General features: G+C 39.0%; 1 protein-coding gene across 4 annotated transcripts in view; it reads right to left on the bottom strand.

Moving 5' to 3' along the window:
• Positions 1–27544, bottom strand: part of RELN (reelin) — a 354155-nt gene that overhangs the window by 265613 nt on the left and 60998 nt on the right. For all 4 annotated transcript variants that reach the window (XM_089524577.1, XM_089524576.1, XM_089524579.1 and 1 more), the window contains exon 2: positions 23954–24064. In XM_089524577.1, the coding sequence (XP_089380703.1) occupies positions 23954–24064 (111 nt within the window). The remainder of the gene's footprint in view (positions 1–23953; positions 24065–27544) is intronic.

The following is a 27544-nucleotide window of genomic DNA, read 5'->3' as shown; positions in this document are numbered from 1 at the left end:
CATGTGTCTTCCTCACATGAAAAACAACCATGGGGCAAAGTAGCGCCTCTGTTCTACACATCTCCACTGAAATACCTTCCTCATCAATTTTTTTCTCTCTCCATGCATATAAGTAAGCCAAGCAACGTAAGCGCTAAACTGGCTTTATATTTAATATTATTATATTCCATTTTCATGCAAGGCAGTTAAAAAGCCTGTTACTAGGAAAAACCCATGGACTTCCCTTTATTAAAAAGACACAGTTGTGTCTTGCCCACAATATATGAAGTTGATACTTTTCCTTAATCTTTTAAATGACCTGAATTTGATGGGTAGTTAATTAACATTTTCCAAGCAAGCCTTTTGTCAGAACCCACTAGAAATGTATCTTCATCTCAGGGATTTATGAGATCAAGCTGACATGAGTTACGCATATGTAAATGAGAACCTACTGGGAGTAGAATATAGCCTCACATTTACATAATTCCCTAAGACACTGATTAAAATTCTTTGTAAATTTATTAACCATGTGTATTTGTAGAAAGGGAGGTCAGAAATGGATACTACTGTCTGATATACCCAAGACTTTTAAAGATGTTCACTGTCAATTGGGGGCATATCTAGAGAACAAAACAGGAGTATCTGAAGACAAGATAATTTAGTAAATAGAGAGAAAGTAGTAAAACATACCAAAATGCATATATTATGCAGTTACTCAATGCTCGCTGAAGAGCAAATGGAATCACTGGTGAGATAATCCACTTGTGCTCAAAGCCTAGTTGGAGTTTTCCATTCAATCTCTGTGCATACATCACCTGGTACTTAATGCTACCTTTTGTTATATTCTTTCTAAAATATTAACATTTTTGTGTGAATGGATAAGAGAAGCTTTACACAGCACGGAACCTGCTCTATTTAATTTTAGAGATAGGTTCTCAGAATCCTTTCTCCACTTACTTTCTTGCTTAGAATTTCTGGATTTGAAGGCTGGTATCAAATCTAAATACTTGTTTGCCTAAGTGCACCTGGCTTTCTTTATGTGCATGTACTCATTACATGATTGCCTTGTCAATGTAGGCATGCATGTAGGTGTATGGTGTGAACTTTATATGATGGAGATCATTGTAGTTATGGATAAGTATGTAGGGTTATCAATATCCGTGGGGGAGCTAAATGATGGGAAGGTGTGGATGAGTCAGACCCAGTGATCAATTTGTTTATCTTGTATTAAAAACAAAAACAAAAGAAATCCACTTATTTTTAAAAGATTATGCAGCCAAAGTGAAATTTGAGCCAGCACTTTGCAACAGTAACTCACCTTAGGTTTTAGATTTATGACCAAACACTAGCTACTGCCTAAACACGTCAATTTCTTCTCCTTCTCTTTTTCTTCTCTAATGGCAAATTAGTTCATTGGATAACCATAGGCTTGTAGAAAGCAACTCTCCATTTAGCACTGCCTGAGGTGGCACAGAATGGCTGTCTCATCCTGCCATTAATGGCCAGAAAAATAGTGCAATTTGGTGGTTTCTCCATGCTGGGTTAAAGTGAACAATTTTTTTAACATGTAGAAATGAAAGAAAGCTGCTTCACCCAGCCAGTCTGTTTATATAACATATGGAACAAGAAGGATGCTTTTGAAATTGTTAACTGGGACAAAGGGATATATTTTATTACAGCCAAGAGGATATGTCAACAGGATAAAATATTAACATGAAAATAATGATGTATGGCCATGGTGTTTTCTACCAAGAGACAGAAGCCCTACCTAAAGTATATTTCTTTCAAAGATGGCAACACTGCTGCTCTTTGTAACAGTCCCTGAATCTGAAACTGAAAGCTCCTTCATTTGTTCAGAAACAGCATGTTTCTTTATAGAAAAGAGAATAATCTGTCTCTGCTTCCAAGACTTCACTGCCAAAAGCTAACAGTTAAGGGGGTATTCAAAAGTCTCTGCAATGTTGCATGCATTGTAACTAACTTGGGTTCTACAAAATCTTTTACCATATTAAGCAATATTTTCATGTGCTTGCTCCAGCTAGAAAGACAGTGATGTACTAACCCTCCCCTAATGCAACTTATGAAAGGTGTCACAGGATTCTATGTTGTTCAAAAGATTGCACATAAGTTTTCACACAACATTAACTCTGAACTCAAGCAGCACTCTTGAGTGGTGGTGTTTTTTTGGTCGTTCATCAGTTTCTATAGGTAATTTGAGAGGTAATTTGAAGACTCCCAAGGGCTTGCATCTAGAGAGAGTTCTAGTGTAGTGGCAGTGGAGGTGAAAACTGAGTTCGAGTGTCGCATCACAAATTAGGTGGCAAACTGGGATAGTTGCCACTCCGTGACAGATTGGTGACAGAGGTGGGATCAAAAAGACCCACTGGGCTGCCATCCGAGAAAAGTAGTTCAATGGGTGAGTCTCGCCTTCACAAATAATACCTCACTAAAATTATATTAAGGTTTATTCCAAATATGGCTAAATTATCAAATAAATAAAATTACACAACCTCAAGCAGCAGGCAAAAATAATGGGCAAAAAGGAAAAGGAAAAACACTCAGCTTCTGACCTGTCAATCTGGCTTTAATGAGAGAAAGTGCTCTCAAGAGACACGAAGAATTACAGCCAAATTCCTCCCTCTAAGTAATATTTGTGCTACCCCATTGATTTCCAAAAGAAACATAGGTAAGTTGGGGGAGCATGGTGAGTCTGATATGGCTTCTTAATTGTTTTTCTTGTAAGGCAGATTAGCAGATCAGAAAGCTTAGCTTTTTTTTTTAACCTTCATTAATCTCAGCCCCCTAGTAGTATGTTAATGGGACTTCTTTCTCCCTGGTATTCCCTATTCCCTTGCATAATCACGTTATCAACTCCAGATGCTAGAAGTCGTAAGTCAAGTCTTAGAAAAATAACAGGATTGCCATTAAAATTATGCAAAGAAATTCTTGAGCCTTTAAGGGCATGTGACAATTCTACTTTTAGAGTTTTCCCAATTAATAATGAGCAAAACTTAAAAACAGACCGTAAAAAACAAAGAGGCTATGCTTATGACATCAAAAGAGAAAGTGGGAAGAAAGAAAACAAAGCACAATAATATCTAGAAACTGATTATATTTTGTAATTAAGTTTTTCACCACCTTTCTGATTATTTTTAAGCACTCACTGCAAAACTGTTTCAGTTTCCTATTTAAATTATTCACTTGCCCAAGTGCTGTCATCATATAGCCAGATCTAAGTAGCTACCCAGGGCTGCACAGTCATCCTCACCACAATCCTTCTGGAAGAAGAAAGCAGTGTAAGCCAAAGAAAAAGTTCCAGCCTACTTCTGAGGCCATCATAGCTTTCTGTCATATAAACAGGATGTCACAAAGCTTGGCTTTGTGCAATGCTCTTTTGTAATTGTAAATAGAAGTTTAAAAATCCCAAGCTTGGTTTGTTGTTGCTAACCGTATCTCCCCTCATTAGGAGATCATGAGGGCCCGTTGCGTTCTAGAACATGCGTGTGCAGGGGCGTGCACGGAACAGGATGGGGCTGAGGATGGCATTTTACTGCACACTGGAATGCCATCTTTGCCGCCGGGTGTTCCAATTGCGTCCCTGTTCCGTGCCAAGGGCGTGATTTCTGAGGACAGTTCTAAAGCGTTCTCAGAAATGGCACCCTCTGGAATGGGACGGGGACGCGATTGGAACGCCTGGCGGCAAAGGTGGCATTCCAGTGTGCAGTAAAATGCCGTCCTCAGCCCCAACCTGTTCCGTGTGCGCCCCTGCGTGCGCATGTTTTAGGACGCAACAGGCCCATTTCAGGGCCCGTGTGGTAAACTCCCTAGAAAGTGTGCAATAGTTCCAGTGCTGCAGCTATACGGTTCTCCTTTGGCACTGTGTTGATCTGTACAGGGCCTTAGTGATACATTTTTATTTATTATTTTTACTTTTGCATCTTTTTTGCCCTGGCACTATTGCACACTTAATAAATGATAATGTAAATATGTTTTCAGGCTCTTATATACACTGGCAAAAAAAAGAGGCTGTAATTCACTTTAAAGTGATATTTGCTTTATGACAATGATCTGAAACCTGGCATGGTATGCTTGGATTTGAATGTTGTTGTTGCATGCCTTCAAGTCATTTCCAACTTATGGAAACCTTAATGTGAACCTATTGTTGTTAAGTAATATCTGTAGGTGAATTTTTAATTAGCTCAGTTAATTATTAGGTTGTGCTACAAGCAACCTTTATGGGAAAGTTTCCCACCTGTATACAGAGAGAGAAAAGACATAAAAGGAATTTTGCAGAGGCAAAATTCTCTACATGAAATGTTTCTTTTAATAAGGGGGAAAGTCAGACAAAAATCCATGTTCACTCACACATACATGCCAGGACTAAAGAAATCAGGAGTTAGCTTGGAATAGTTGGAGGCTGAACTAACGGTGATACTTACACAAGATGAGGCTTAACTCCGGGTCCAAGGTGATGGGGATGGCATAGATATGGCCGTTCTGGAGAGCGGAGCAGGGAGGAACGAATGTATTGGGACTGGTAAGAGTTCACAGAGACAGAGAGTCCCCGTGCCTTCTAACTAGCCCACTAACAAAGGATTTTGGGAATCTTTTATAGGCAAAACCTAGCCTGAAGGCAAAAGTGTTTGTCCTACATCAAAGGAAATTAAATCTACATTGTAAAGGATTGCTTGGTCTTGGCAATGTCCGGGGTGAGAATGAGGTTGTAAATCAGCCTTATCTGGCTTTTCTGGCCAAACATCCTGCCTCAATGGCCTGTCTTCCTGACTTCGGAGGTGTTAAAGTTTCTCATTTGCGACTCCCAAACCCTTCTGTTTGATGTGCTTATGGGGCAGTGTGGACGTGACCACTCAGCTCTGAGATTATGGTTGCCAAGACTCCATCTGGGGCCACAGGGAAAACAAACACACCAAATTCAGAAGATTTCGGCTTAACGTAACACTATCATGGGCTTTTCTTGGCAAGATTTGTTCAGAGAAGGTTTGCCATTGCCTCCCTCTCAGGCTGAGAACTGTGACTTGCCCAGGGTCACCAGTGGATTTCATGGCTAAGCAGGAATTGAATTCTGGTCTCTAAAGTCGTGGTCAATGCTCAAACCACTATATCACACTGATTCTCCCTTGACTATTGCTTCATTTTTATTACCAACAATTTGTATAGGGAGAAAGGAACTGAGAAGGGCAACAATATTATCTACTTCTTTTAAAAAATTATCAGCAGATGGCAGGAAGGAGCGGCCAGAAGACGCTCCTAGCCTGATTGTCCCGGGCCGCAGCGAACACACACCACAACCCCAAGGGTGCCTCCTGTCACGGTCCCAAATGAACCATGGAAAGGAGCAAAAAAGATCCACTCTTTTTGGGGCTGGTTTGGGGCTGACTTAGGCAGCCCTGGCACAGACTCAAGGTGGCATCTAGGTGCTTCAGAGTCTAAATACCATGCCCCCAAATGGCTAGACACTGCCCCCATTTGCCCATCTGTTTTGGGCCTTTTCCTCATCCTTGAGCTTGGGATCTTTGTGGTAAGGAACTTGTTTGAATGGCCCCCTGCTCATATGTGCTTTGAATGCACTGATATCGTTAGTGTAGATAATGACTTCATTGAAATGCAAAACTATAAATATAAGACTATTTTTAAGAAACAAATGTAGGTTTAATAGTGTTTAAAACCAGCTAGAAGGAGGCATAGGGACTTGGACATCAGATATAGTAAGTGCATTCTTGAAATAGAATGTGATCCCAGATAGATATCTTTTGGATAATAATTTGAGAAATCAAAATCATTTTGTGCAGAGTAATGGGCAGACATAGTGGTTCTCAGCATCTTCCCTTGCAAACTGAGGGCCAAACTAGATTTGACATCAAATGTGTTCTTACATTTAATATGCTGGTTTTAATAAATGTAACTACCAGTACCAGGGGTGTCCTTATGATAATTAGAGGGACTGCCCCAGGCATAGAAGAGTAATCTAATCTCTTCTTGGCATCAGTGAGAGGGATTAACTTTAAATGTAAAAAACAAAGTGTTTCTTTTGATGGAGATGTTAAGACAGCATTGCTTTTGATAGCAATGTCCATATAAATTCTGGATGCTTTTTGACTTCTACTTTTCTAAAGTGGTTTATTATCCTAAAGGTATCTGTGAAATCCATGCTTCACAAAACTGTCTTCAGATATTTTTCTTTCATTTTTTTATTGATCACAGTTCTATAGGTGTTTTTTGTGGTGTACAGTAGGACTTACTCTTGCATAACACCGATTGATTCAAGAAGTCTGCATACTACTATAAATGACTTCAACATTGCAAAATAAAAATATAAGATACAGTGAAAAGAACTCTGTTATGAAGCATCACCACAGGATGTTCCACCCTCTCCTTTAATTATCTTAAAGAAATTTGGAAGGGATAAAAGCACAAAAATATTCTATCACAATCAAATTTGTCCAAAATAATAATAACACATTTAAATAAGCTGTACAACACCCAGTTCCTAACAAAGTAGAATAAATAACACAGCCGCAATTAAAGCATTAAATAGCAGGTTATCACAGTTCATTTAACCATGCTAAAAAGATTCCTACCAGCTCAGCAGCAGAAGTTAATACAAATAAAAACATCAATGTAACATTTGCAATAAATATATTAAAATACACACAAAAATGCTGAAGAGCACAGAACTATTACAGCAGAGTACTATATTATGCACTTACATAAATACTGCCTAAGATTTATTACTGAAACAAAATGAATAGAATGGCAGTAGCAGAAGTAAGGTCACCAGTGCCACAGGGGCATTTGTCTGTTATTCTTGGTAATGGCACTATAGCAGAGATAGAAACGTTGACATTAAGGATGCAGGCTCTTTATGAAACAAGGAAAGGACCCATGCACAAGCACACAAGGTAGGTTCATACAGTCATTTGTAAATACTGAATGTACACTTTTTACCTTGAAAAAAATTGCATTGCAATAAATTGATCTATGTAAGTCACTTTAACTGATGAAATGTAATGTTTAATGGCGTTTCTGAACTCTCATTCCTCTCAGGGTCTACCTTGTTAGCAAAGAAGAGTAGTCTAAAAAGGCAAATGTCAGCAAAGGAGTTGGTTGTAAATGGAATATAAATTATAATTATCCACCAACTGTAGCCAAGGCAGAAGATGCAATTTTGTTTTGCTTTATTCCCAGGGCAATTAACAAGTCCCAAGCTCACTGAAAAGGCAATGTAATGGTGTCATTTTTCTTGAAGTTTAGGGCTTGGACGACTGGAGGGAAGAATGGGCATTAAATGGCCAAAGATAAATGACAATGGATGTCTGTATTGAAGAGGACTTTCCTTCCCCTCTCACTCTCACTAAAATTAGACTAGGCCTGGTGAATCGAGGATCCAATTTTGTTTAGGGAAAGAAATGTATTTCTGTCTCCCATCTTGACAGATCAGAATCTGAAGAGAATGGGAGCCCTGAGTGCATACATGTTGCCAAATCACCACTGCAAAGCACATGCACTGGGAAAATTCTATGAAGCTAATGAATGTGATAAGAGAGCCAGCATGGCATAGTGGTTGGATTAATTATCATAAAGACACCCCTGGTACTGCTAGTTGCATTTATTAAAACCAACATATTAAATGTGAGAACACATTTGATGTCAACTCTAGATTGGCCCTCAATTTGCAAGGGAAAATGCTGACAACCACCATGTCTGCCAGTACTCTGCACAAAATGACTTTGATTTTGACTTCTCATCTTCTAAAATTATTTATTAGATATCTAACTGGGATGACATCTGTTGCAAGAATGCACTTACTACTGCTGATGTCCAGGTCCTTATTCTAGCTAGTTTTAAAAGCTATTAAAGTTACTTTGATGTCTTAAAAATAGTCTTATATTTATAGTTTTACATTCAAATGAAATCATTAGCTACACTTTAAATATCAGTGCCTTCAAAAGACATATGAGAAGAGGGCCATTGAAACAGGTTCTATTCCACCAAGTTCTCAAGCTCAAGGAGGGGGAACTTAAAGCTGAAGATTTTTAAAAAGCAGATAATATCTTTGCCTTTCCCAGTTTATTTCTCCCTATAAAAATGAATCACTGCTGATGCTTGCTAACTAACTAGTAGAATGATATCATTAATCTATCAGGTTACAGCATGACTATTTTTTTAAAAAATTACATTTCTACATATCATACATTTCTTCTAAGAAGTTCAAGGCATTGTTGGTAATAATACTGAAGTAACTGCCAGGGAAGAGCCAGTGTTGTGTAGTGGTTTGAGCATTGGACTACAACTCTGGAGATCAGGGTTCAATTCCCATTCAGCCATGAAATCCACTGGTGACCTTGAGCAAGTCACAGGCTCTCAGCCTCAGGGGAGGCAATGGGAAACCTCCTCTGAACAAATCTCGCCAAGAAAACCCTATGATAGGCCTTAGAGCAGCCATAAGTCAGAACTGATTTGAAGGCACACGACATACACAACCCAACAGCCAAGGAGAAATTCCAAGTTGGCTGAATACAGAAAGAGGAGGGAAACTTGTTTTATAAGATAAAGTAATGACTTTAATTGAGCTGGGATGAAAAACAAGGCTTGGGCTGTTTTTTGTTCTTTGTTTCTTGTATATATATATATATATATATATATATGTGTGTGTGTGTGTGTGTGTGTGTGTGTGTGGCTTTGAACTAATGGAACTTATCCTTTAGAATACACAGCCACAAACTGTATATATACATGGTTTCAAATAGAACCTTCCATTTCTTAGCCCCAGTTTGTGGCTGTGTATTCTAAAGGATAAGTTCCATTAGTTCAAAGCCAAAGGGCTTTTCATCTAATGCAGATTCGTTACAACTCATATTCTTTATCCAGCAGCTAATGTTGTCAGTATTTATTGATTCATTGTAATGATAATTATGTTTTTATGTTAGCCAGTCAAGAACTATCAGAGTGACTGTGATTCCATTTGACTTCAGTATGTCTGTAATGTCACAAGGCATTTGTGCTTGCTATGTATCTGAAGGCATAAATATATAGGTAAAGAGACCAAGAAGGCAACCTTGATTTCAGAACAATATGCTATGTTAAATTTCACTGGTAACTTTTCATTATGCAAAAACATCTGAGTCTGTTTGCCAAAACCTAGAGGCCTATTTTTGAAAGTATTTCAACTCATTTTGTAACTCAATGCAAACTCCCCAGCCCAATAATTCATTACTGTTAAAATGGCAGAAAAGGAACTCATTTCATTGCATTAGTCATTGCTACAATTCATAGACTCATACCCCCTGTACACACCAACCTTAAAGGCCGAGTTGAGGGCAGAGTCGGGGCATAGCATCTACACAACACATGCTCTGACTCCACCCCCAGGGTGGCGTGACACTGCAGGCTGCATCACACGCTGCGTCCACACAACGCAGCGCTGAGGGAGCACTGTAAAGCCTGCCACCAAGGCTATCGCACCCTTTCCAGGGCACAAAATCTGGAAAGGCTGGATCGCAGCTGTGGCGTGCAGTGCCCGCGGCTTTTACAGTGGCCCCAATCCACTGTCAGACCATTGGCCCCTACCCAAATAATGTTAACAATGGCTAAAGAGACCTTCCATCCTTACCATAAAATACCAATGACTTAAACTCCGATATTCTGCATTTAAAACATATGCTCTGTTAGCACGCCTAACCCACCCCCCCAGCTGTATATGGTGCTCTTCATACAGTCGGCCTTTCTTATATATGGATTCAAGCATCCATGGTTTGAAAATATTAAAAAAAAAAGTATAAATTTCAAATATCAAACCTTGATTTTCCATTTTTTATGAGACACCATTTTGCTATGTCATTATATTTAATGGGACTTGAGCATCCACAGATTTTGTTATCCATGGGGGGATCTTGGAACCAAACCCCAGTGTAGAAGAAGGGTCCACTGTATTCTATATCTAGAGCCAGGCATGTTTTAAGAGGTCACAATGACCTTTGAAACACAGGGAAATTTCTCATGGGAAAGAAACGTGGATCCATAGACATGTGAAGGATCTAGGTAATGCCAAAATAAAGGTGAAATGGGTTGTTGATCACTCTGTCCTCCCCCAGGTGTTCTGTATATCCTTGTGCACCAAGGTCTCATTGCACCAAGGTAGGTAAGAGCAGTTTTCCTATATACCCCTTATCATGTTCCCAGCCAACTTCCTTATCATCCACATTGGATTCAATGTTTTCGTTAGTCCAAAATTAAAGTCATCATTCCAGAATCCTGTTGTTGTTTCATGTGAAGAGAAGACTATCAGTTCTTTACTGCACTGCAAGGTTTCACCAAGTACCTCTTAAGTTAGAAATCAGATACAAATATCAGTCCTAGCTCCAGCCTCTTATGTGCACAAAGGGGCTCCTTCAATTGCTAAGTTCCCTCAGATGCTGTCTGAACAACATTCCACTTTCCGTGATATCCTCTGCAGGACTGATAAATATCCCCCACTCTACAGCTCTCAGCTTCTGCTGTCCAATTTCGATATTTCTATTTCAGTTAATCTTGCACGATATCTCTGTTTGAATTACTACTGTGTGTATAAGTTGTACTTTTGACTACTTCTAAAATAAAACTTTCCGTAGCCATGAAACCTGTAGTCCTCCCACAATTAACACTGGTATATATAGGTGAAAATTACCCTCAAGTTACCCAACTTCTTGCAAGCATCCTTTGAGCTAAGCAATTCCCCAAACATTTAAAAGCCACTGACCCCAAGTCCCCCCTACCTTTTGGGGTAACAGCTCTGCCCCTAACCTGCCATCATTCTCTAGTTTCTCACTTGGATCCTAACAGAAGATTGTTGAGTTCATTTCTGACAACATTATCAACACAATCGATGGGAGGAGACCCTCACAGTCAACAGTCTGCATACAACCAGTTATTGGATGGAAAGATTTCTAGGTGAGGACATAGCAATTTGATATCACAAGTAGCCATGAAGAAGCAATTATGGCCTTTTTAATTTAACAAAATCTCACACTCTCAAAGATGTCGATTGGGCATCTCATTTCACTCTGAGCCCACCTCCACACAACTATATACCTCTCTTTGGGTACTTGAGCCTTGAATTCTGTATTCCATCAGGCACTTGTCAAAGCTGATTGCAATCCATAAAAGAACAAGCTAAAAATAAATGTGTTGATATCAGAAGTTCTCTTTCTCTTTTTATAATGAAACAAGGTAACACAGCTACCTTTCTGAAAAAATGCTGTGATATTAGTTTAGGGCCCAGTACTATGACACACTTGCACTTTGAACAACGCTGTCAAAAATATTGATAAAAGAGATGGTCATGACTCTAAGTAAGTAGATCATATTCAGACAATTTAAGATGCTAGGGAACAAATTAGCATTTGCAGTACATCAGTTAGAGTGCTGGACTGGGATGACCTGTGATCAATAGCTTGTTCAGCCATGAACTTTACACATTAGTCTTCGGCAAGTCATTATCTCAAAGAACTCTTATAATGGTCCTATAAATAGTATAGCCCTGTGAATGCCTCCTTAAAGTCCCTGAAATAAACAAGTAATAAATAACAAGTAATACATGACATGTAGATTTAAATGTGTGTGTGTGTGTGTGTGTGTGTGTGTGTGTTCTATCATCACAATTAGGTTCTATAATAGATTAATATAGAAAAAAGTAATTTTATCTCATTAATTTTTTACACCAAATATTAGCCAAGACATTGTATCTGTATCAAATATGATAAAATTAAGTTGGATTATTATTGCTATTGCTGCTGTTGTTGTTATTTTTTACTTATATCCTATCTTTCTCCCGATTTAGAGACTCAAGGTGGCTAAAAGCACCTTGAAACAGTTCCTTTGCTGTTCTTAATCTCTAACATATTTTTACATGTGACACTGAATTTGAATGTCTCTACTTACAGAATTGCAAGTAAAACATAGAGAGGATAATATAATTACAGTTAATAAATATTCTGATTTGAAGAAGTTTATTATTAATCAATTTATATAAACTTTGACAAAGTTTATTATTAACTAATTTTATGGTTTAAAATATAAATTATGCTATAATTCCTTAGCAAGAGCAAGATGAACTGAAGTATGCTAAATGTTAAGGACACATTTCCCCTGAAAATATGTCAACAAGACTTGACAGTGACATAAACCTTTATCTTCTGATTCAGGAATGCTGATTATAGTGGAGGAATTTACAAAGTAAATCTGAAATGTAAACTTTGCTGACCAATGTCAATTTGGCTGCCATTTGCAATTTAATTAACTGTTAGCAGATTATCCCAGATATGACGCCATAAAGATATTTTATCTCCCTGTTAATTAGTAATTATGCACTGGCAAGAAAAACAGGATTTCTTTCCAATTATTCCAGAACTCAGTGATTATTTAAACTTGGCTAATTAGCAGTGGAGGGTTGGTACATCTTCTGGGCAAATTGTTTTTGATAATCCCTATTAAAATATACATGGCAGTTGTTGACATGTAACAAAAAAGTGGCAGTTCAAAGGGTATTAGATACAGCACAAGGCAAATGGGGGCCTATTAAAATTTCCCCAACTGTTCTAATGAGAATGCCGAGGGTCATTTTTCCTAGTTTACCATCTGTTTGGTTTCTGGCATGAGTCTCTACTGCGAAGGGAGGGTCCTGGAGCCCATTTGGTTTGTCACAAAGTAAACCAGGGACATGAAGCAATTTCAAGAGTTCATAGAGGAACATGTTAAGAATGTTGTGCTACATGGTCAAAAACTCTCTCTACATGAAGCAACTACTCACTCCCATTCTTGCTTTTGAAACAGTAGTTCTTGAGAACAAAATGCACAGATGTCAACCCAAACTCAGCTACAGAAGTCTACTTTTTCTCTCCCCACTTCTCTAGCAGTGCAATAGCAGTAGGGGAAATGTCCCTTTATGCAAAAACGGATTCCCATTTAAATTACCCTGGGGGGGAAAAAGCCCTGGTGCTGCATAGTATCTAGAATAAAATCTGTGGAAAGATTTCTAAGGAGTCCTTGAAGCAACCAACCCAGCATGCACACAAAGCATGCTGACTTTGCTTTCAAAACTGCTTTTTAAACTCCTCCTATGAGTTTTGCTCTGACATCTGATTCAGAGTGCCTCCTTATTTGTGCCTGCTGGGTTTTTTAAAAATGGTCTTTGTTGCTTTCCCTTTAAGCATACTTTAAGCAAAATCAAAGAGATTTTAAAGCATGACAGTTTTAGATGTTTGAAGGTTCGGGGTGGTATAGATGAGGGAGAGTCCAAAAAGACAAGGGAGAGAAAAAGGAATAAGAAGGAAATATTAGTATAATTGGCTCTGTGTGTTTATATAGATTGGGGTGGTCAAAATGTGGCCTGTAAGCAGCTGCGCCCCAGGGTCATTTTGTCCCCCCCCCTCCCTCTCCGGTGTCTATGTTTTTGTTGTTGCAAAAGGCTCCAAAATGGCCTTACTAGAGTCTGGAGGGCATTTTCACCATGTTTGCAGTCCCAGGGTAAACAAAATTGTGACCACTGGGTTGCATGGGATTCTTCTCCTGTCTTATAGTTTGAGCCTTTTCTTTCCTCAGAACTATTTCACCAACCATTGGTCCTCCCACTTTCTTCAGTTTCTTCGCTATTAACTGTTTCTAATATTCTTCTTAGAGTATTTTTGATGTTTTTATTTAATAATCACTTCCAGCCACTCCTTTGTGAACAAGAAGAAAATAACTTTACAGAAAGAACTTTTGGTACTTGGTTCTTAAAGCTTCTGGTGTACATGAGCCCTGGTGGTGCAGTGGTTAAATGCCTGTACTGCAGCCATTCACTCAAAACCACAAGGTTGCGAGTTCAAGACCAGCAAAAGGGCCCAAGCTCAACTCAGGCTTGCATCCTTCCAAGGTCGCTAAAATGAGTACCCAGACTGTTGGGGGCAAATTAGCTTACTTGCTAATTAGCTTACTTGCTGTTCACCGCTATGATCTTTGGAATAGCGGTATATAAATAAAACAAATTATTATTAATTAATTATTTGTTACAAACTGACTTTGTTTCAGTTCACTCAAAGACTTGTTATGCTTCAACTATGATTCTATGATTCTAACTGTGTTTTAGGTCATCAATCCTATGAACTCTAGCTTTATTCATAAGTTACAATTCCTCAGAATCAGGTGGATATGAGCCTTCCCTTTACTGGCTGTCCATTGTTCAAAACGTATGACTTTAAACTGATTTCACAGGACCTTTTTTGTCCTTTTAAAATCTTTCCTCTGTATATGAGAATCTAACTCCCATTAAGGCTAAACCCTTATTTCCAGCTGCACTCCTGGAAGTTCTATGATACACTCCATTGTGTCACTGGACTTCCTTTGCTCTTTTAAACCTTTTTTCCTTCTACGGAAGTCTGAATCCCATCAACTTTCTATTCTAACTGCACTCCTAGCAGTCCTGACACACTTCTCAGTGTCATTCTACTTTTTTTTGGTCCCTTTTAAATCTTTCTACCTTACATGAGAGTCTGAATCCCATTAAGGCACATGCCTATTTCTAACTGCACCTCTGGCAGTTCTGACAAGTGCAGTTGGGACTGTGGCTCTCCAAGTTACCCCTTGGAGGCTAATGTGGCCCCTTCCTTGATATGGATAATTTATGAATAATTATCCCTTGATATGGATAATTTATGATCATTGCTTCCTTTACACCTCCAATTTAACTACAACAAATTTAACGACTACAAAGAGAAGTCAATCTCTTGTTCTTGTTGAAAGACATAGATTAAATAACCTATTATCATGCTTGCTAAATCCTTATTTTCTACATATAGACAATTCCTTGAAAGACTCTGAGTATGTGATTTTTTTCTGCTCAGTAAAAAGAGAAGCTCACCAGACAGATATAAATTGTTACAGTATTTGATAAACAAAAAGCTGCTGTTTCAGACAGGACCACTCTGACAGTGACTCCTCTGCAGTTTCTACTGGAACAGAAAGAAGTAACAGAAGTTAGCAGAGGAGGGCAAACTGTGCCCCCTCCTGGAGAATTTATTTAGGGGATCAAAAATGCCCTCTAGGGGCATGGGGAGAGTTTCACCACGCTTCTTCCCTCTTCCTCCAGTCAGTGTAGTCCCAGGAGAGACTTTTTAAAAAAAACATCAGGATGTGAACTTGTTGTTAAACAAGGCCTGTTTTGTGCCAAAAATGGTCTGTTCCCTGCTACAGAAAAGCATGGTGAAAATGCCCCATAACCTAGCACAGTGGTTCTCAACCTTCCTAATACTGCGACCCTTTAATACAGTTCCTTGTGGTGACCACCAACCATAGAGGAGCAGTGTCTCAGTTCCTAAGACCATCAGAAATATGTGGTGGCATTTGTGAAAGGGTCATTTGACCACCAAAGGAGTCGCAAACCACAGGTTGAGAACCATTGCCCTAGTGGCTGGCATTTAGGGACAAAAAACCCCCCTCTCTTTTCTGCAATAGGGATTGCATTTCTGCAAGGTCTTGTGGGATCTAATGTGCCCCCCCCCCCCCCCGCCTTCCACAGTTGCCCACACCGGTTTCAAGTATCCATTTAATGGTAACACCATTTGGCAACTACATAAGTGTTTTTAATAAATAAATAAATAAATAAATAAATAAATAAATAAATAAGGAAAGAAAGAAAGAAAGAAAGAAAGAAAGAAAGAAAGAAAGAAAGAAGAACAGACATGGGCCCTTGATACAGACTGAAAACCTGGCATGGTGTACAAAGGGGATTTAAGCATTTGCCTCCACTTCCCTTAGGTTTTCAGCTAGATATATTGAGTGATACAGATATAAGGAGTATTGCAATATGTATTGGAAGAAAAACATTTTCAAGATCTCAATTTTTTATGATCCAGTGCTAATAAAAGCTTTTATTATAATGGAAACTGGAGGAGCATGTGAGAAAATCCAGATTGCAACTAAAGCATGGCAAGGAAGGAGCCAGTGTGGTGTTGAGGTTGGAGTGTTCGACTAGGACTCCGGGAGAGCAGAATTTGAACCCTCCACTCAGCCAGGGAAACCCTCTGGGTGACTTTGGGCAAGTCACATGGCCTCAGGGGAAGGCAATGGCAAATCTCCTCTGGACAAATCTTGCCAATCTTGCCCATGATAGGTTCACCTTTGGTCGCCATAAGTAAAAAAATGGCACATGACAACAACTCTCACAAAACACATCTGACACTGACAAGCATCATCCCATGCTTGCTGTTTACTTTGAAGAAGTCAATCATGTAGTGGCATCTCATGAGATAATGGTGTCTCACAGAATCACAGTATTGGGAGGGATAACTTGTTGGCCATCTAGTTGAAACATATATTTGACCAGTCTCTGCAATGGAGGTTATACTGACAGCATTCTTAACAGATGGTTGACGAACATCTGTTTAAGAATAACCAATGAAGAAGCCCACTGCCTCCTAAGGCACTCTGTTCCACAGTTAAACAGATTGCGCTATTAGAATATTACTCATAATGTTTAGGTGTGATATGCTTTGGTTTAATTTCAAGCTATTGGTTCTACTCATGTCCTCTGGGCAACAGAGAATCAGTCACCCCATCTTTGGCACGCCAACCCTTTAGATATCTCAAAACAGTTGCATCTAACTGAGTCCTCAGTTTAGGGCAACAGGTACTGAGAATGCAAAGTTAAATTGCTGTTTGTAAGACAAATCATAGAAAAGTTTATTTCCCTTCATTCATAATTAAACATTAGATTTCTTTGGGGCATCTTGTTTTAAGAGTCATATTGACATGCAAAATGTCAAAGTATGCATCACTGACTTGCCACTCTTTTATATATTCATTGCCTTTAAGGACCTCATTTCTCTCTGGTCAGCCCAGCACACATTTTTTGTTTCACTGCATGCAGTCATTTTATTAACCTTTTATGGGATGCATTACAGTTAAACAAATGTTGCTCAGAAGAGATTTCATCTTATATTTTTACTGTGGGTTTGTGATGGAAACAAACTACATTGGGAGAAAATAGCAGTGAGTCTGAGTTCCAGGGAAATAGGTTGGAATACTAGCTATGCTGCTTGAGAAATTTTGGGAGTTATTCTTTTAGTGACACTAAGACAACCCTATCATGGGGTTTTCTTGGCAAGTTTGTTCAGAGGGTATTTGCCATTGCCATCCTCTGAGGCTGAGAGATTGTGACTTGCCCACAATCACCCAGAGGGTTTCCATGGCTGAGCAGGGATTTGGACCATGGTCCCTGGAGTCATAGTCCAATGCTCAAAGCACTGCACCACACTGGCTGTTTTGACCTAGTAGTCCAAAAATGCTTGAGACCAGAACTGTTTTGTAGTTTGGATTTTTTCAGATTTTGGGATATTTACATATATATATATAATGAGATATCTTGTAGATGGGACCCAAGTCTAAACATGAAATTCATTTATGTTTCTTATGCATTTTATACATATGTTCTGAAGGTAATTTAATACATAATACTTTAAAAAACTTTGTGCATGAAACTAAGTTTGTGTACAGTGAGCCCTCCGTATCTGATAGGGATTGGTTCCAAGAATCCCATGGATTCCAAAATCCATGGATGTTCATGTGCTATTATTTACAATGGATTAGTAAAATCCCAAGCTTGTTAACAGACCTCAACATCAAACTGTCAACAGAGAAGCTGTGGAATCACATTTATAAGAATCTGTAAACTCCATTTCCAAAAGGTTCTGGAAGGCTTTCAACCATGACCTAGGTTACATGTGAATCATTCTTGTTGGTGTACACATCTTTGAAAGCAGGAGTATCAAGGCAGCACTGCTCCCTTATCAAGATAGCACTGTTCCATTTTCTCTCTGCTAGTGATTGTCATCATACTTTTAACCAAATGGGACTGTAAAAAACATAAAAGGGTAAATGGAATCCTACCTGCTTACCTACATAGGGAAAGAACCTATTCTATACGCAGTAGACACAGTTACAATATGAACTCAGTCCCAGCGTGGTGCTTTAGTAACAGTTCAATGTAAATATGGGTAGGCTGCCAGACAAGATTCATTATGTAGTCCCCAGTGTTTTCCCACTTTTCCCCATCTCATAGTCCATTCATCCTACCTGTTTTAAACTCACATAATCAGTTAACCTCTGCAATAGCTAACTGTTCCACCTGACCAGTACCTGTGCTAGGCTCTGCCTCATGTTCTTGACTCCATTACATTGTTTGCATCCAATAAGGCTGGCTGGTTTTGAGAAGGTGACCAGATCAACCTAGTGAGTATCCTGGACAAAGCCAGTGTGTGCTAAATAGGAGTCCCTCCATTTATCAGAGTTTTCTTCCCTGATAACAAAGGGTTCAATGTTGGGGGAGATACATTTTAATGAGGGTTACATCACAGGTGATGAGATGGTAACTGTCCAATGAGATGGGGGAGTTGGGAGAGAAACGCGGAACCTTTGAAATGGTTCCGAGAGAGAGACTTTGAAAGGCTGGATGCAACACAAGGTTTTGGGTCTTGGGTCTGCTTTTTGGGGTCTAGCTGTGTAGGTGTGCCTGCTGGTAGGGGGTAGAAAGCTGGTGGAGCTGGAGTCCAGGTTCCCAGCTGTCCAGAAACATCAAGTACTAAACATCCATCTGAGATTAGGAACATGTACTAGTTAGTGGTGTTAGGATTTTTGGTTTGTTTCAAAGGCTTGGCTAAAATAACTGTACCCTGTAATTTACACTTTCTCTCTGTGCCTGTAGGACAAGTGGGTCCTGCATGTAGTGATACCCTTTTGCTCTAGAACTCCTTAGTTAACGATTTTCTTTAAAGCACTCTGCCTCTTGCACTCCTTTTCATAATCCTTTAGCATGGCTAGTTCTTTCCTAGTTGGCAAGGGAAAGCATCTGTGGAATTCTGCAGCAAAGTCCTGATGTGTTGCTAAAGGGGTCGGGGAGGCTAATTAATCAGGTGGTGGCAGCAACAAGGTTTATTTTTTTAAAAAAGTGGTCTCAAGGGGTCCCATCTAGCTCAGCAGGAGTGGAGGGAGACCCAGAGAACATTCACACAGTGCATCAACTTAGAGACACTGCCTTGGGCTGCAGTAGGAACTGCTATATCACTTCTGATTTGCTTTTCCCCTGGTACAGCAGCACAGATTCCCTAGTACAATGAAACAGAGTATTAAATTTTTAGCTTTCAGCCCGAACCACATCTCACTGGGATCAATGTAAAGTTTTGGGATGTTCTAATCCTTGCTGTTTTTACTAGGAATGATAGATCCATAAATGTTAAACGGAAGCTAAATTAAGATGGATAAGAAATGCAAATGATGCAATCAGGAAGTGAGCATTTGCCAGTCTAATTTAGTGTATTCATATTTATTTATGTTTAATGTTTGTTAAACTGTAAAGCCTTGGAGAATAAAAAGCATTAATTTAATTGAACTGAGCACTACTGGTAGTACATGAAAAATCTAAATATTGCTCAATGATAGCTTTCCTCCTGGGGGAATAGCAGCTTTGGGGAGACTCAAAGTTCCACCCCACACAATGTGGTCCTGATTTGGATTGAGCCTCTCTGTAGCTGCTATTTTTTAAAGAAAAACACAAATACATGTATACATTTAACATGTCATTTAATTTTATCCTCAGGTAGAACAACACTGACATACCAATATAAATTAACATACAAATAATTGTTTCTCTTAATTCTGCAACACTGTCTGCACATGTGTGTGTGTGCCTTCAAGTTACGTTTTGACTTATGATGGCTTCAGGAACTGCAAATTTATTCCCTTAATTGAACATAACATGTATGACTAAGAAAGAACTGCAATAATCATTGTGCTCACCATCTCATCTCACCCCTTTAGGGTACAATCCAGACTGATTAAAAAGACCAGAAAGTCCCAGATTTTGTTCCCATTCTCAGTGGCATCATTAGAGTTGGCATCATCTGGTGTGGTAACTCATGGTGTTACCTCCCCCCCACCCACCCACACGGAACTCCTCCCATACCAAACCATACAGAATCCTAAGTAATGTTTTTTGTAATAATGTTACTCATAAATCATAATTCCTCTATATCACTGAATGTAATGGTAATATTTGTGACATAAACAACTAGCAAATAATACCTTTAAATTACAATATCATATGCACAGCCCAAATGTATTTACATGTACATAGTTCCAAGTGGTTAAAGTGGAAATTTGGTAAAATATGATGTTTTTAAACAAAATGTAAAAAGTATTTAAATTATTTTAAAAATTATATATATATATATATATATATATATATATATATGGGGCGGGGTCTCCTTTCCCACTCCCACTTTCTCTTCAGCATTTTCAAGGTATAGAGGCAAATATCACAGCCCATTTCTGCCAAAAGGCAGATATCTGGAGAAGTGTGGTGTCACCTTCCCTTAGGTTGTCACCTGATGCAGCCCATGCCCCCCCCCCAAAAAAAAATAATGATGCCCCTGTCTGTTCTTTATTATTTTATTTTGAAAATCCATACATGTTTTGTTTACCACAGAATATTTTGTGTCAGCTCTTGGTACGGTCAGAGGCTTTTTATACTAGCTCCTTAAATTGGTTTATTTTAACCCAGTATAAAATCAGAAGGAACAGAGACAAAATCTGGGACTTTGAATCAGTCTGGATGCAGCCTTAGATAGCTAGGAAGAAAATTTTGTACCCTTCTGCTTTCACTTTTGATAACTGAGATTTGTCATCACATCTAGTATAACCAACTGTACACTAACAATAGTTCATTTCAAACAAGCCAACTTGAAATTGTTTTCTCAATCTGGTTTATCCAAATGAACCATGATTACTACTACCTGTGATTCCTGGTTTGGATGACATTAAAAGCTATAGCTAAATGCAACCAAAAGGTTCTGAACATCATCTACTCTACTGAACATTTAGGCAGTCTTGGATGATACAAATTATCTAGACCCATTTCAAACCAGCTTCAGAGCAGGAGTTCAGACTGCTCTGGTCACCCTAGTGGATAATTTTCACCTGAGTATTGACAGGAGGAGTGGGTCCATGCTGGTGCTTTTGGACCTACCAGTGGCGTTCAATACCATATACCACTATATCCTTCTGGAACACCTGGGGGTTTGGGGAATCAGAGGCACTGCACTTCAGTGATTCCAGTCCTATCTCTCTGGCACATTCCAGATGGTAGTGTTTAGGGACAGCTGCTCCTCAAAAAAGGAGCTGACATACCACAAGGTGCCTTCCTATCCCCAATACTATTCAATATCTATATGAATCGCTTGGAGAGATCATCCAGAGGCATCGGGCAGGGTACTATCAATATCAGGATGACACCTAAATATATAGCTCCATACCTTCAAATACAGTCTCCTCTGAATGAATGCCTATAGGTGGTAATGGGCTGGATGAGGAAAATCAAATTGAAGCTGAATCCAGATAAGACAGAGGTGCTTACTGTCAAGGGTCGTAACCTTGGAAAGGAGGCATGTCAACCAGTTTTGGATTAGTTTACACTCCCCTGAAAGACTCTGTTCATAGCTTGCGGGTCCTTCTGGGTCTGTTGTTCCAAATGACAGCTCAGGTAATTGCAATGGCCAGGAGTGCTTACTATCAGCTTTGGTTCTTACGCCAACTGCACCTACCTAGAGCAGCAGGGGATCTAAAGATGGTAGTGCACATGCTAATAACCTTAAGGTTGGACTTTTGCAATGCGCTGTACATTGGACTATTCAATTTGGTGACCTTCAATCCGTTTCCGATTTAGAGATGAAACATCTTCCTTGATGTTAGGTGGAAAGGAAAAATATAGTTGGGTGTCATCAGTATATTGGTGTACCAAAGTCCAGACTTTTGAACAATCTCTCCCAGCAGTTTCATGTAGATGTTAAATAGCATGAGGAACAGAATACTGCCATGAAGGAATTTCCAAATCAGCAATCAAGGGATTGAATAGGTCCCCAGTACCACTTTCCTCTAGGAACAACCAGAGTTCCTGCAAAACAGTTCCTCCAAATCCCATCCCAGAGATGTGGCCCAGAAGGGCACCATAGTGAATGGTATCAAAAGCTGCTAAGAGCTCCACAGAACCAACAGGGACACACTTCCCTTGTCCTGCATAGTTCATTTATCAAGCTGAACAAAGCCATCTCTGTCCCATAATCAGTCCTGAAATCAAATAAAATAGATCTAGATAATCTATTTTATCCAGGAACACCAAGATCTGGAAGAGCACCAAATGTTCCAGTACATTGCACAAATGTGGAATATAGGAAACTGGCCTATAGTTCTCTAATATAATGGGTTCCAGCAAAGGGTTTTTCAGAAGAGGTCTGACAACAAACTCCTTCAGACATGTTAGGACCCTGCCTTGTTATAAGAAGACATTAATTACTCCCCTTGCCCACTCACCAAGTCCCCCTCTGGCTTGTTTTATGAGCCAGGAAGGGCAATATGGTGTCTCTAATCTCTCCACGGATCCTGTCCCTAGCCTCAGGCAGTACAAATTGAAAGGACAAGCAGGAGCCAATGTTATATCCACTGGAACTGTATCATTCACAGCATCCAAGCTGGAGTGTATCTGAGCAATTTTATCTGCAAAGTGAAATGCAAATTCTTCACAGCAAGCTGTCATGTAGTTTGAGGACCAAAAGTGCAATAAATCTCTGGTCACTTGGAAGAGCTATGACCGATGGCTCTTTGCAAATGCAACGGTAGCAGGAAATAGGCCTTCAAATAGTTTCTAGCCCATATTTAGTCAGACTCACTCCAAATCTTCTGCTAATATTGCTCTAGACTCCATCTCACTCATTTAGTAACTTATACCCCTGGAAAAAACCTAGTTGCACTACAACTCTAGAGACCAGGGTTTGATTGCTAAACACGGTTCACATCATGGTCAAGTCTCAATGTCCTCTTCTCTTTGCAAAGCACCCTCATGAAGGGGCAAACTGACACAGAGTAGGGATAGAATTGCAGACCTGTTTGCCATTTTCCCACTGAAATTTCCTCCCCAGCTCTTTCTCATTCTGCCATACAGGATTAGAGGCCCATGTTTGCAAGATAAACATGGCTCCAGAATAGTGGTAGATGTTAACGCAGCTAGGGGCAGAAAGTGGTGGGTAGTGGCACTCCCTTCCCTCTAATTTCATCAACCTATCCCCCTACTCTCTCCCCTCCCCCCAGTATGTGCTGAATTCGGAGCATTTTGCTGTCCAGCTTAAGGCCCAAGTTCAACTCCCAAATTAGTTTTCCAAATTACTGCGTCCTGCAGGAGTGGGAGTTATTAGTGTTAGAAATATTTGCATGCCTATATTTGCTAAATGCTAGTTTGCATGTTTGTAGATTTCTGGTTTGTTTGCTTTTTCCATACCCACTCTCTTCCTGTATCACTCTAATCTAGAGGTATTTTATCTTTTTGCTCTTTTCTCCATTATAACCTGTACTTAGATGAACAATCTGCAAAGCTATTTTCATATGTTTTAAAAAGAACACTAAGCTTCCTTCTTTCTTTGCCAGACCCAGTGGGTTAGCAGATGTGGAACTAATTGTTGTTCAGCTCCTACCTTGCTAATTTGATTACTCTGCTTAAGAGATCCAGTACTATCTCACATTTCCCAACATTTTTAAAGATGATTGGCCAGTGAAGATTTGTTACACGCAGTGGCAGTTCAGTGTCTATTTCAGAGCTCATAATTTACTTTTTAGACTACATCTTCCAAAATCACCTTGTTTTTTTTTTAAAAAATACTATACTTCACTATAAAGCATTTGAGATCTATAGATTGTTTACTATATAAACGATTACAATTTAAATAATTTGAAATTAGCTAATTTCACTATCCTTGAGAAAGAAGGTAGATAAAACTGCTGGCAATAATATTAATGATTTTTCTAAAATTGTGTTACCAAATAGTTTCATATCAGTTTTAACAGAACCGGGGGGGGGGGGGGGGAGAGAATGATCTCATTGGATGAAATAAAATGGACTTACCAAATCCAAAAGCACTGGACCCGCCAATACTCTGTGAGGCTTGAACACTGGTAGACGTATAGAGTCCTGTCACCAATAAGCCATCAAAATAGGTGCTTGTTGAAATCGTCACTGAAATGGAGAAAAATGTAAATGATTCACAATCTGATAGTAAAGCTTTCATCTCTGACTTCAGAACTTGTAATTCTACATCCAATGCACAGTTATTGTGTAAAGGTTGTAATTCTTTCCTAACTTCATTTCATTTCTCCTGCTGTGAGAAAGTCTTTGAAATTTATGTAGTTTTTAAAGGCTTAATGCAGGTTGTGTAGAGGAAACAGTATCTTTCTCTACAGAGAATAATATTTCTTCAGAAAATGCTGCTTTCTTCTCAGAAAATGCTGTTCTCTCCACAAAAAAGTACATTTTTTTGTGCTGAATAAATCTCAAACAGCAGATTCTCATCACTCCAGGATTTGTCAGTGTTTCCTGAAATGTGATAAATATATTTTATGAACATTTTCAAATATCATTTCCATTCAAATATTGTATGTACAGTGTGCCCGTACCAGGCTTGCCATCCGCATACTTGAGCTCATGCAGACAGCAAGCTCCAGTGGACAAAATGGCATGGGCACCACAGGCACGCACACGCCACTGTGCACAGGAACGCTCTACCATAGGAATCCATAGGGTTCCAGCATAGGCGGTTTTTCCCATATGTGGGGGAGGGGTCTGGAACGGATTCCCCATGTATATGAAGGGCCCACTGTATACACCTAAAATACTGGAAAAGACTTCATGTATCTGATGAAATGGACTATAGTCTACAAAAGCTGATGCCATACGCAAACTGAAGCTGTGAGATGAGTTTACCGCATACCATGCACCTGCGGACAAGTCTACATAGGGACCACCAAACACAGTGTTTAAACATGAATCAAGAAACATGAGAGATACTGCAGATTGGGTCAGCCAAAAAAAAATCAGCAGTAGCAGAACATGTTATAAACCATCCTGTTTGAAATACTGTTTGAAAACACTGAAATTCTGGATGAAGCCAAGAACTATCAGGTCAGAATGCATAGGAAAGCCATTGAAGTCCATAAACACCTGGACAATTTCAATAGGAAAAAGAAGCTCTTAAAGTAAACAAAGTTTGGTTACCAGTCCTGAAAAACACCAAAATCAAGACCCAGCAAATGCAAATAAAAGCCACATAGGGTGAGGAGGATTCCCAGCAGACAATGGCTCATTAAGTAAATGGACACCCTGTAGGCCTTGCCATTCAACAAGAGAATACACAGATTAGCATGCAAATCAGCTCCTCTCAACCAACAGTATATATACCACACTCTCTTCCATGCCAGCATTCTATCACCGCTATGATATTTGGAATAGCGGTATATAAATAAAACAAATTATTATTATTATTATTATTATTATTCTCTGCAGATGCCAGCCAGAGATGCTGGCGAAATGTCAGGAATAAACTCTCCTAGAACATGACCTCATAGCCCCCAAAATTCACAAAAAACTATTCTAGATATTTATTTCAAATGCAAATTTTGCCAATGAAAGAAATCCTCCTTTTTACAACACTATAGCAAGAAGACAGCCAGCATGGGGTAGTGGTTTGAGTGTTGGACTATGACTCTGGAAAGCAGGGTTCATTTTCCCCTTCAGCCATGGAAACTAACTGGGTGACCTTGGGGGAGTCACACACTCTCAGCCCTAGAAAACTCTGTCACTTTAAGGTCATCATAAGTTGGAAATGACTTGAAAGCACACAACAACAACAAATAGCAGGAAGACATCTGTTTAAATTATTAATTATCATTAATGAATCAGAAAAAAAATGTTATCCTTAATCATCTTTCTAACATGAAGTGGACATACATTGAGCATTATTACAGCAGCAAGATTTGAAAGTAAGAGTGAAAGGTCACTCATCTCAGTCTGTTTCTGAGAAACATTATTTGCCAATAAGTCTAAAAACCCTGTTTTATGTAAACAAACCCTTCCAGTTTAGAAACTGAAATAGCCCTCTTGCCACAGCTGATGGAAGAACTAATTCTGCAGGAAAAAAGTATATAATGCTGTGTCTTGCAGATGCATTTTCACTACAGTTTTAATATATATTAGAATATTAAACAGTTAAGTCTTATGCATGAAAAATAAAATGAAAAGACTGACATTATCCACTGGGCACATTATTATTTATTCATTTATATTCCACCTTTCCTTAAATATTGAACTCATGATGGCTTACACAATATTTAAGCCAGAACAGATTTTAAAGCATTCTCTGGCAAAGGCCACCCGTTCCTCTTTTTCTTTCATATATCAACTGAGAAGAAGTAAAATCCTTTGAATTGCTTCAATCATATCACTCTCTGAAGTACTTATTTCTTGAACAATTATTACATCATGTGTACTTAGCACTTTTATATCAAATATTACCAGTTTGAATAAACAGTAAAATATTCAATATAATACCAAACACTAAATTTGAACAATACTAAATACTAAAATATAAATAAATAATAAAATATATTACTAAATACTAAATTGAATAAAAAGTAAAATATTAAACATAATACTAAATTTCAATATATACAGTGTTCAAATGGTATCCCCTAAGACAGGCCTTCATTATCCTGTGGTTTACCCCAACTAGAATAGATTTATTGAATCAATTACAGAATAAGTTAAAATTTAGCATTGAACTCCACTGTTTTAATGGTTGTAGCTATAGGCTGTATTTCCAAGGAAGAAAATGACAAACTATCTCTGAGTATTCTTTGCCTAAGAAAGCTCCATACATTCCAACTGTTCTGATTTGATAGCTCCACTTCTTTCCCTTCCCAGTCCAATGTGAAAACCTTCTCGTCCCATAAAAAAAAAATCCCCATTTAGCTTCACTTTCCCTTCCCAATCTGATCTGAAAGCCTTCTCTTCCCATCAAAGAAACACTCCATTTAGCTCCACATCTTTACCTTTCCAGACCAATTTGAAAGCCTTCTCTTCCCATCAAAGGAACACTCCATTTAACTCCACTTCCTTCCTTTCTCAATCCGATGTTAAAACCTCTCCTCCAGCACCAGGCAAGTGATGTTAGGTGGTTGGGAAAGGTCCAGAGAAGGGGAAGGAGGAATGGCAGTGGTGCTTTCCCTTTCCATCCTTTGTTATAGCCCCCTAGGTTTTTCCCTCGACTTATCCACGTGTCATATCAAAATCCATGAATTTGATCCTCACACCTTCCCTTGACTTATACATGAGGTCGACTTGTACATGGGTATATATGGTAGTTTGAATAATGAGGCCAAGCATTCATTTTAATTATTCCATTAATATTAATTAGTCAATTATTTTGGGATTCATGCTTATTTATATGCTTGTATTACATGTGGAAAAGATATGTAACACAATGAAGCTTATCGCACCGGGTTCTCGGCCCGGCCCGGCAGGAAACGGAAATGAGTGGGGGACTGATTTTACCGCACACACCCGTCCCTCACTCGTTCCGTTCCCCCTCTCTTCCCTTCCCATTCCGTTCCAGAGGGGACGCTTTTTGAGAACTGTTCAGAACAGTTCTCAAAAATTTCCCCC

Source organism: Sceloporus occidentalis, unplaced genomic scaffold (genome assembly GCF_023333645.1).
Source record: "Sceloporus occidentalis isolate IW3139 unplaced genomic scaffold, rSceOcc1.0.p SCAF_5, whole genome shotgun sequence".
NCBI lineage: Eukaryota > Metazoa > Chordata > Lepidosauria > Squamata > Phrynosomatidae > Sceloporus > Sceloporus occidentalis.
Note: the sequence above shows the minus strand (reverse complement) of the source record. Positions and strands in the feature narration are given on the sequence as shown.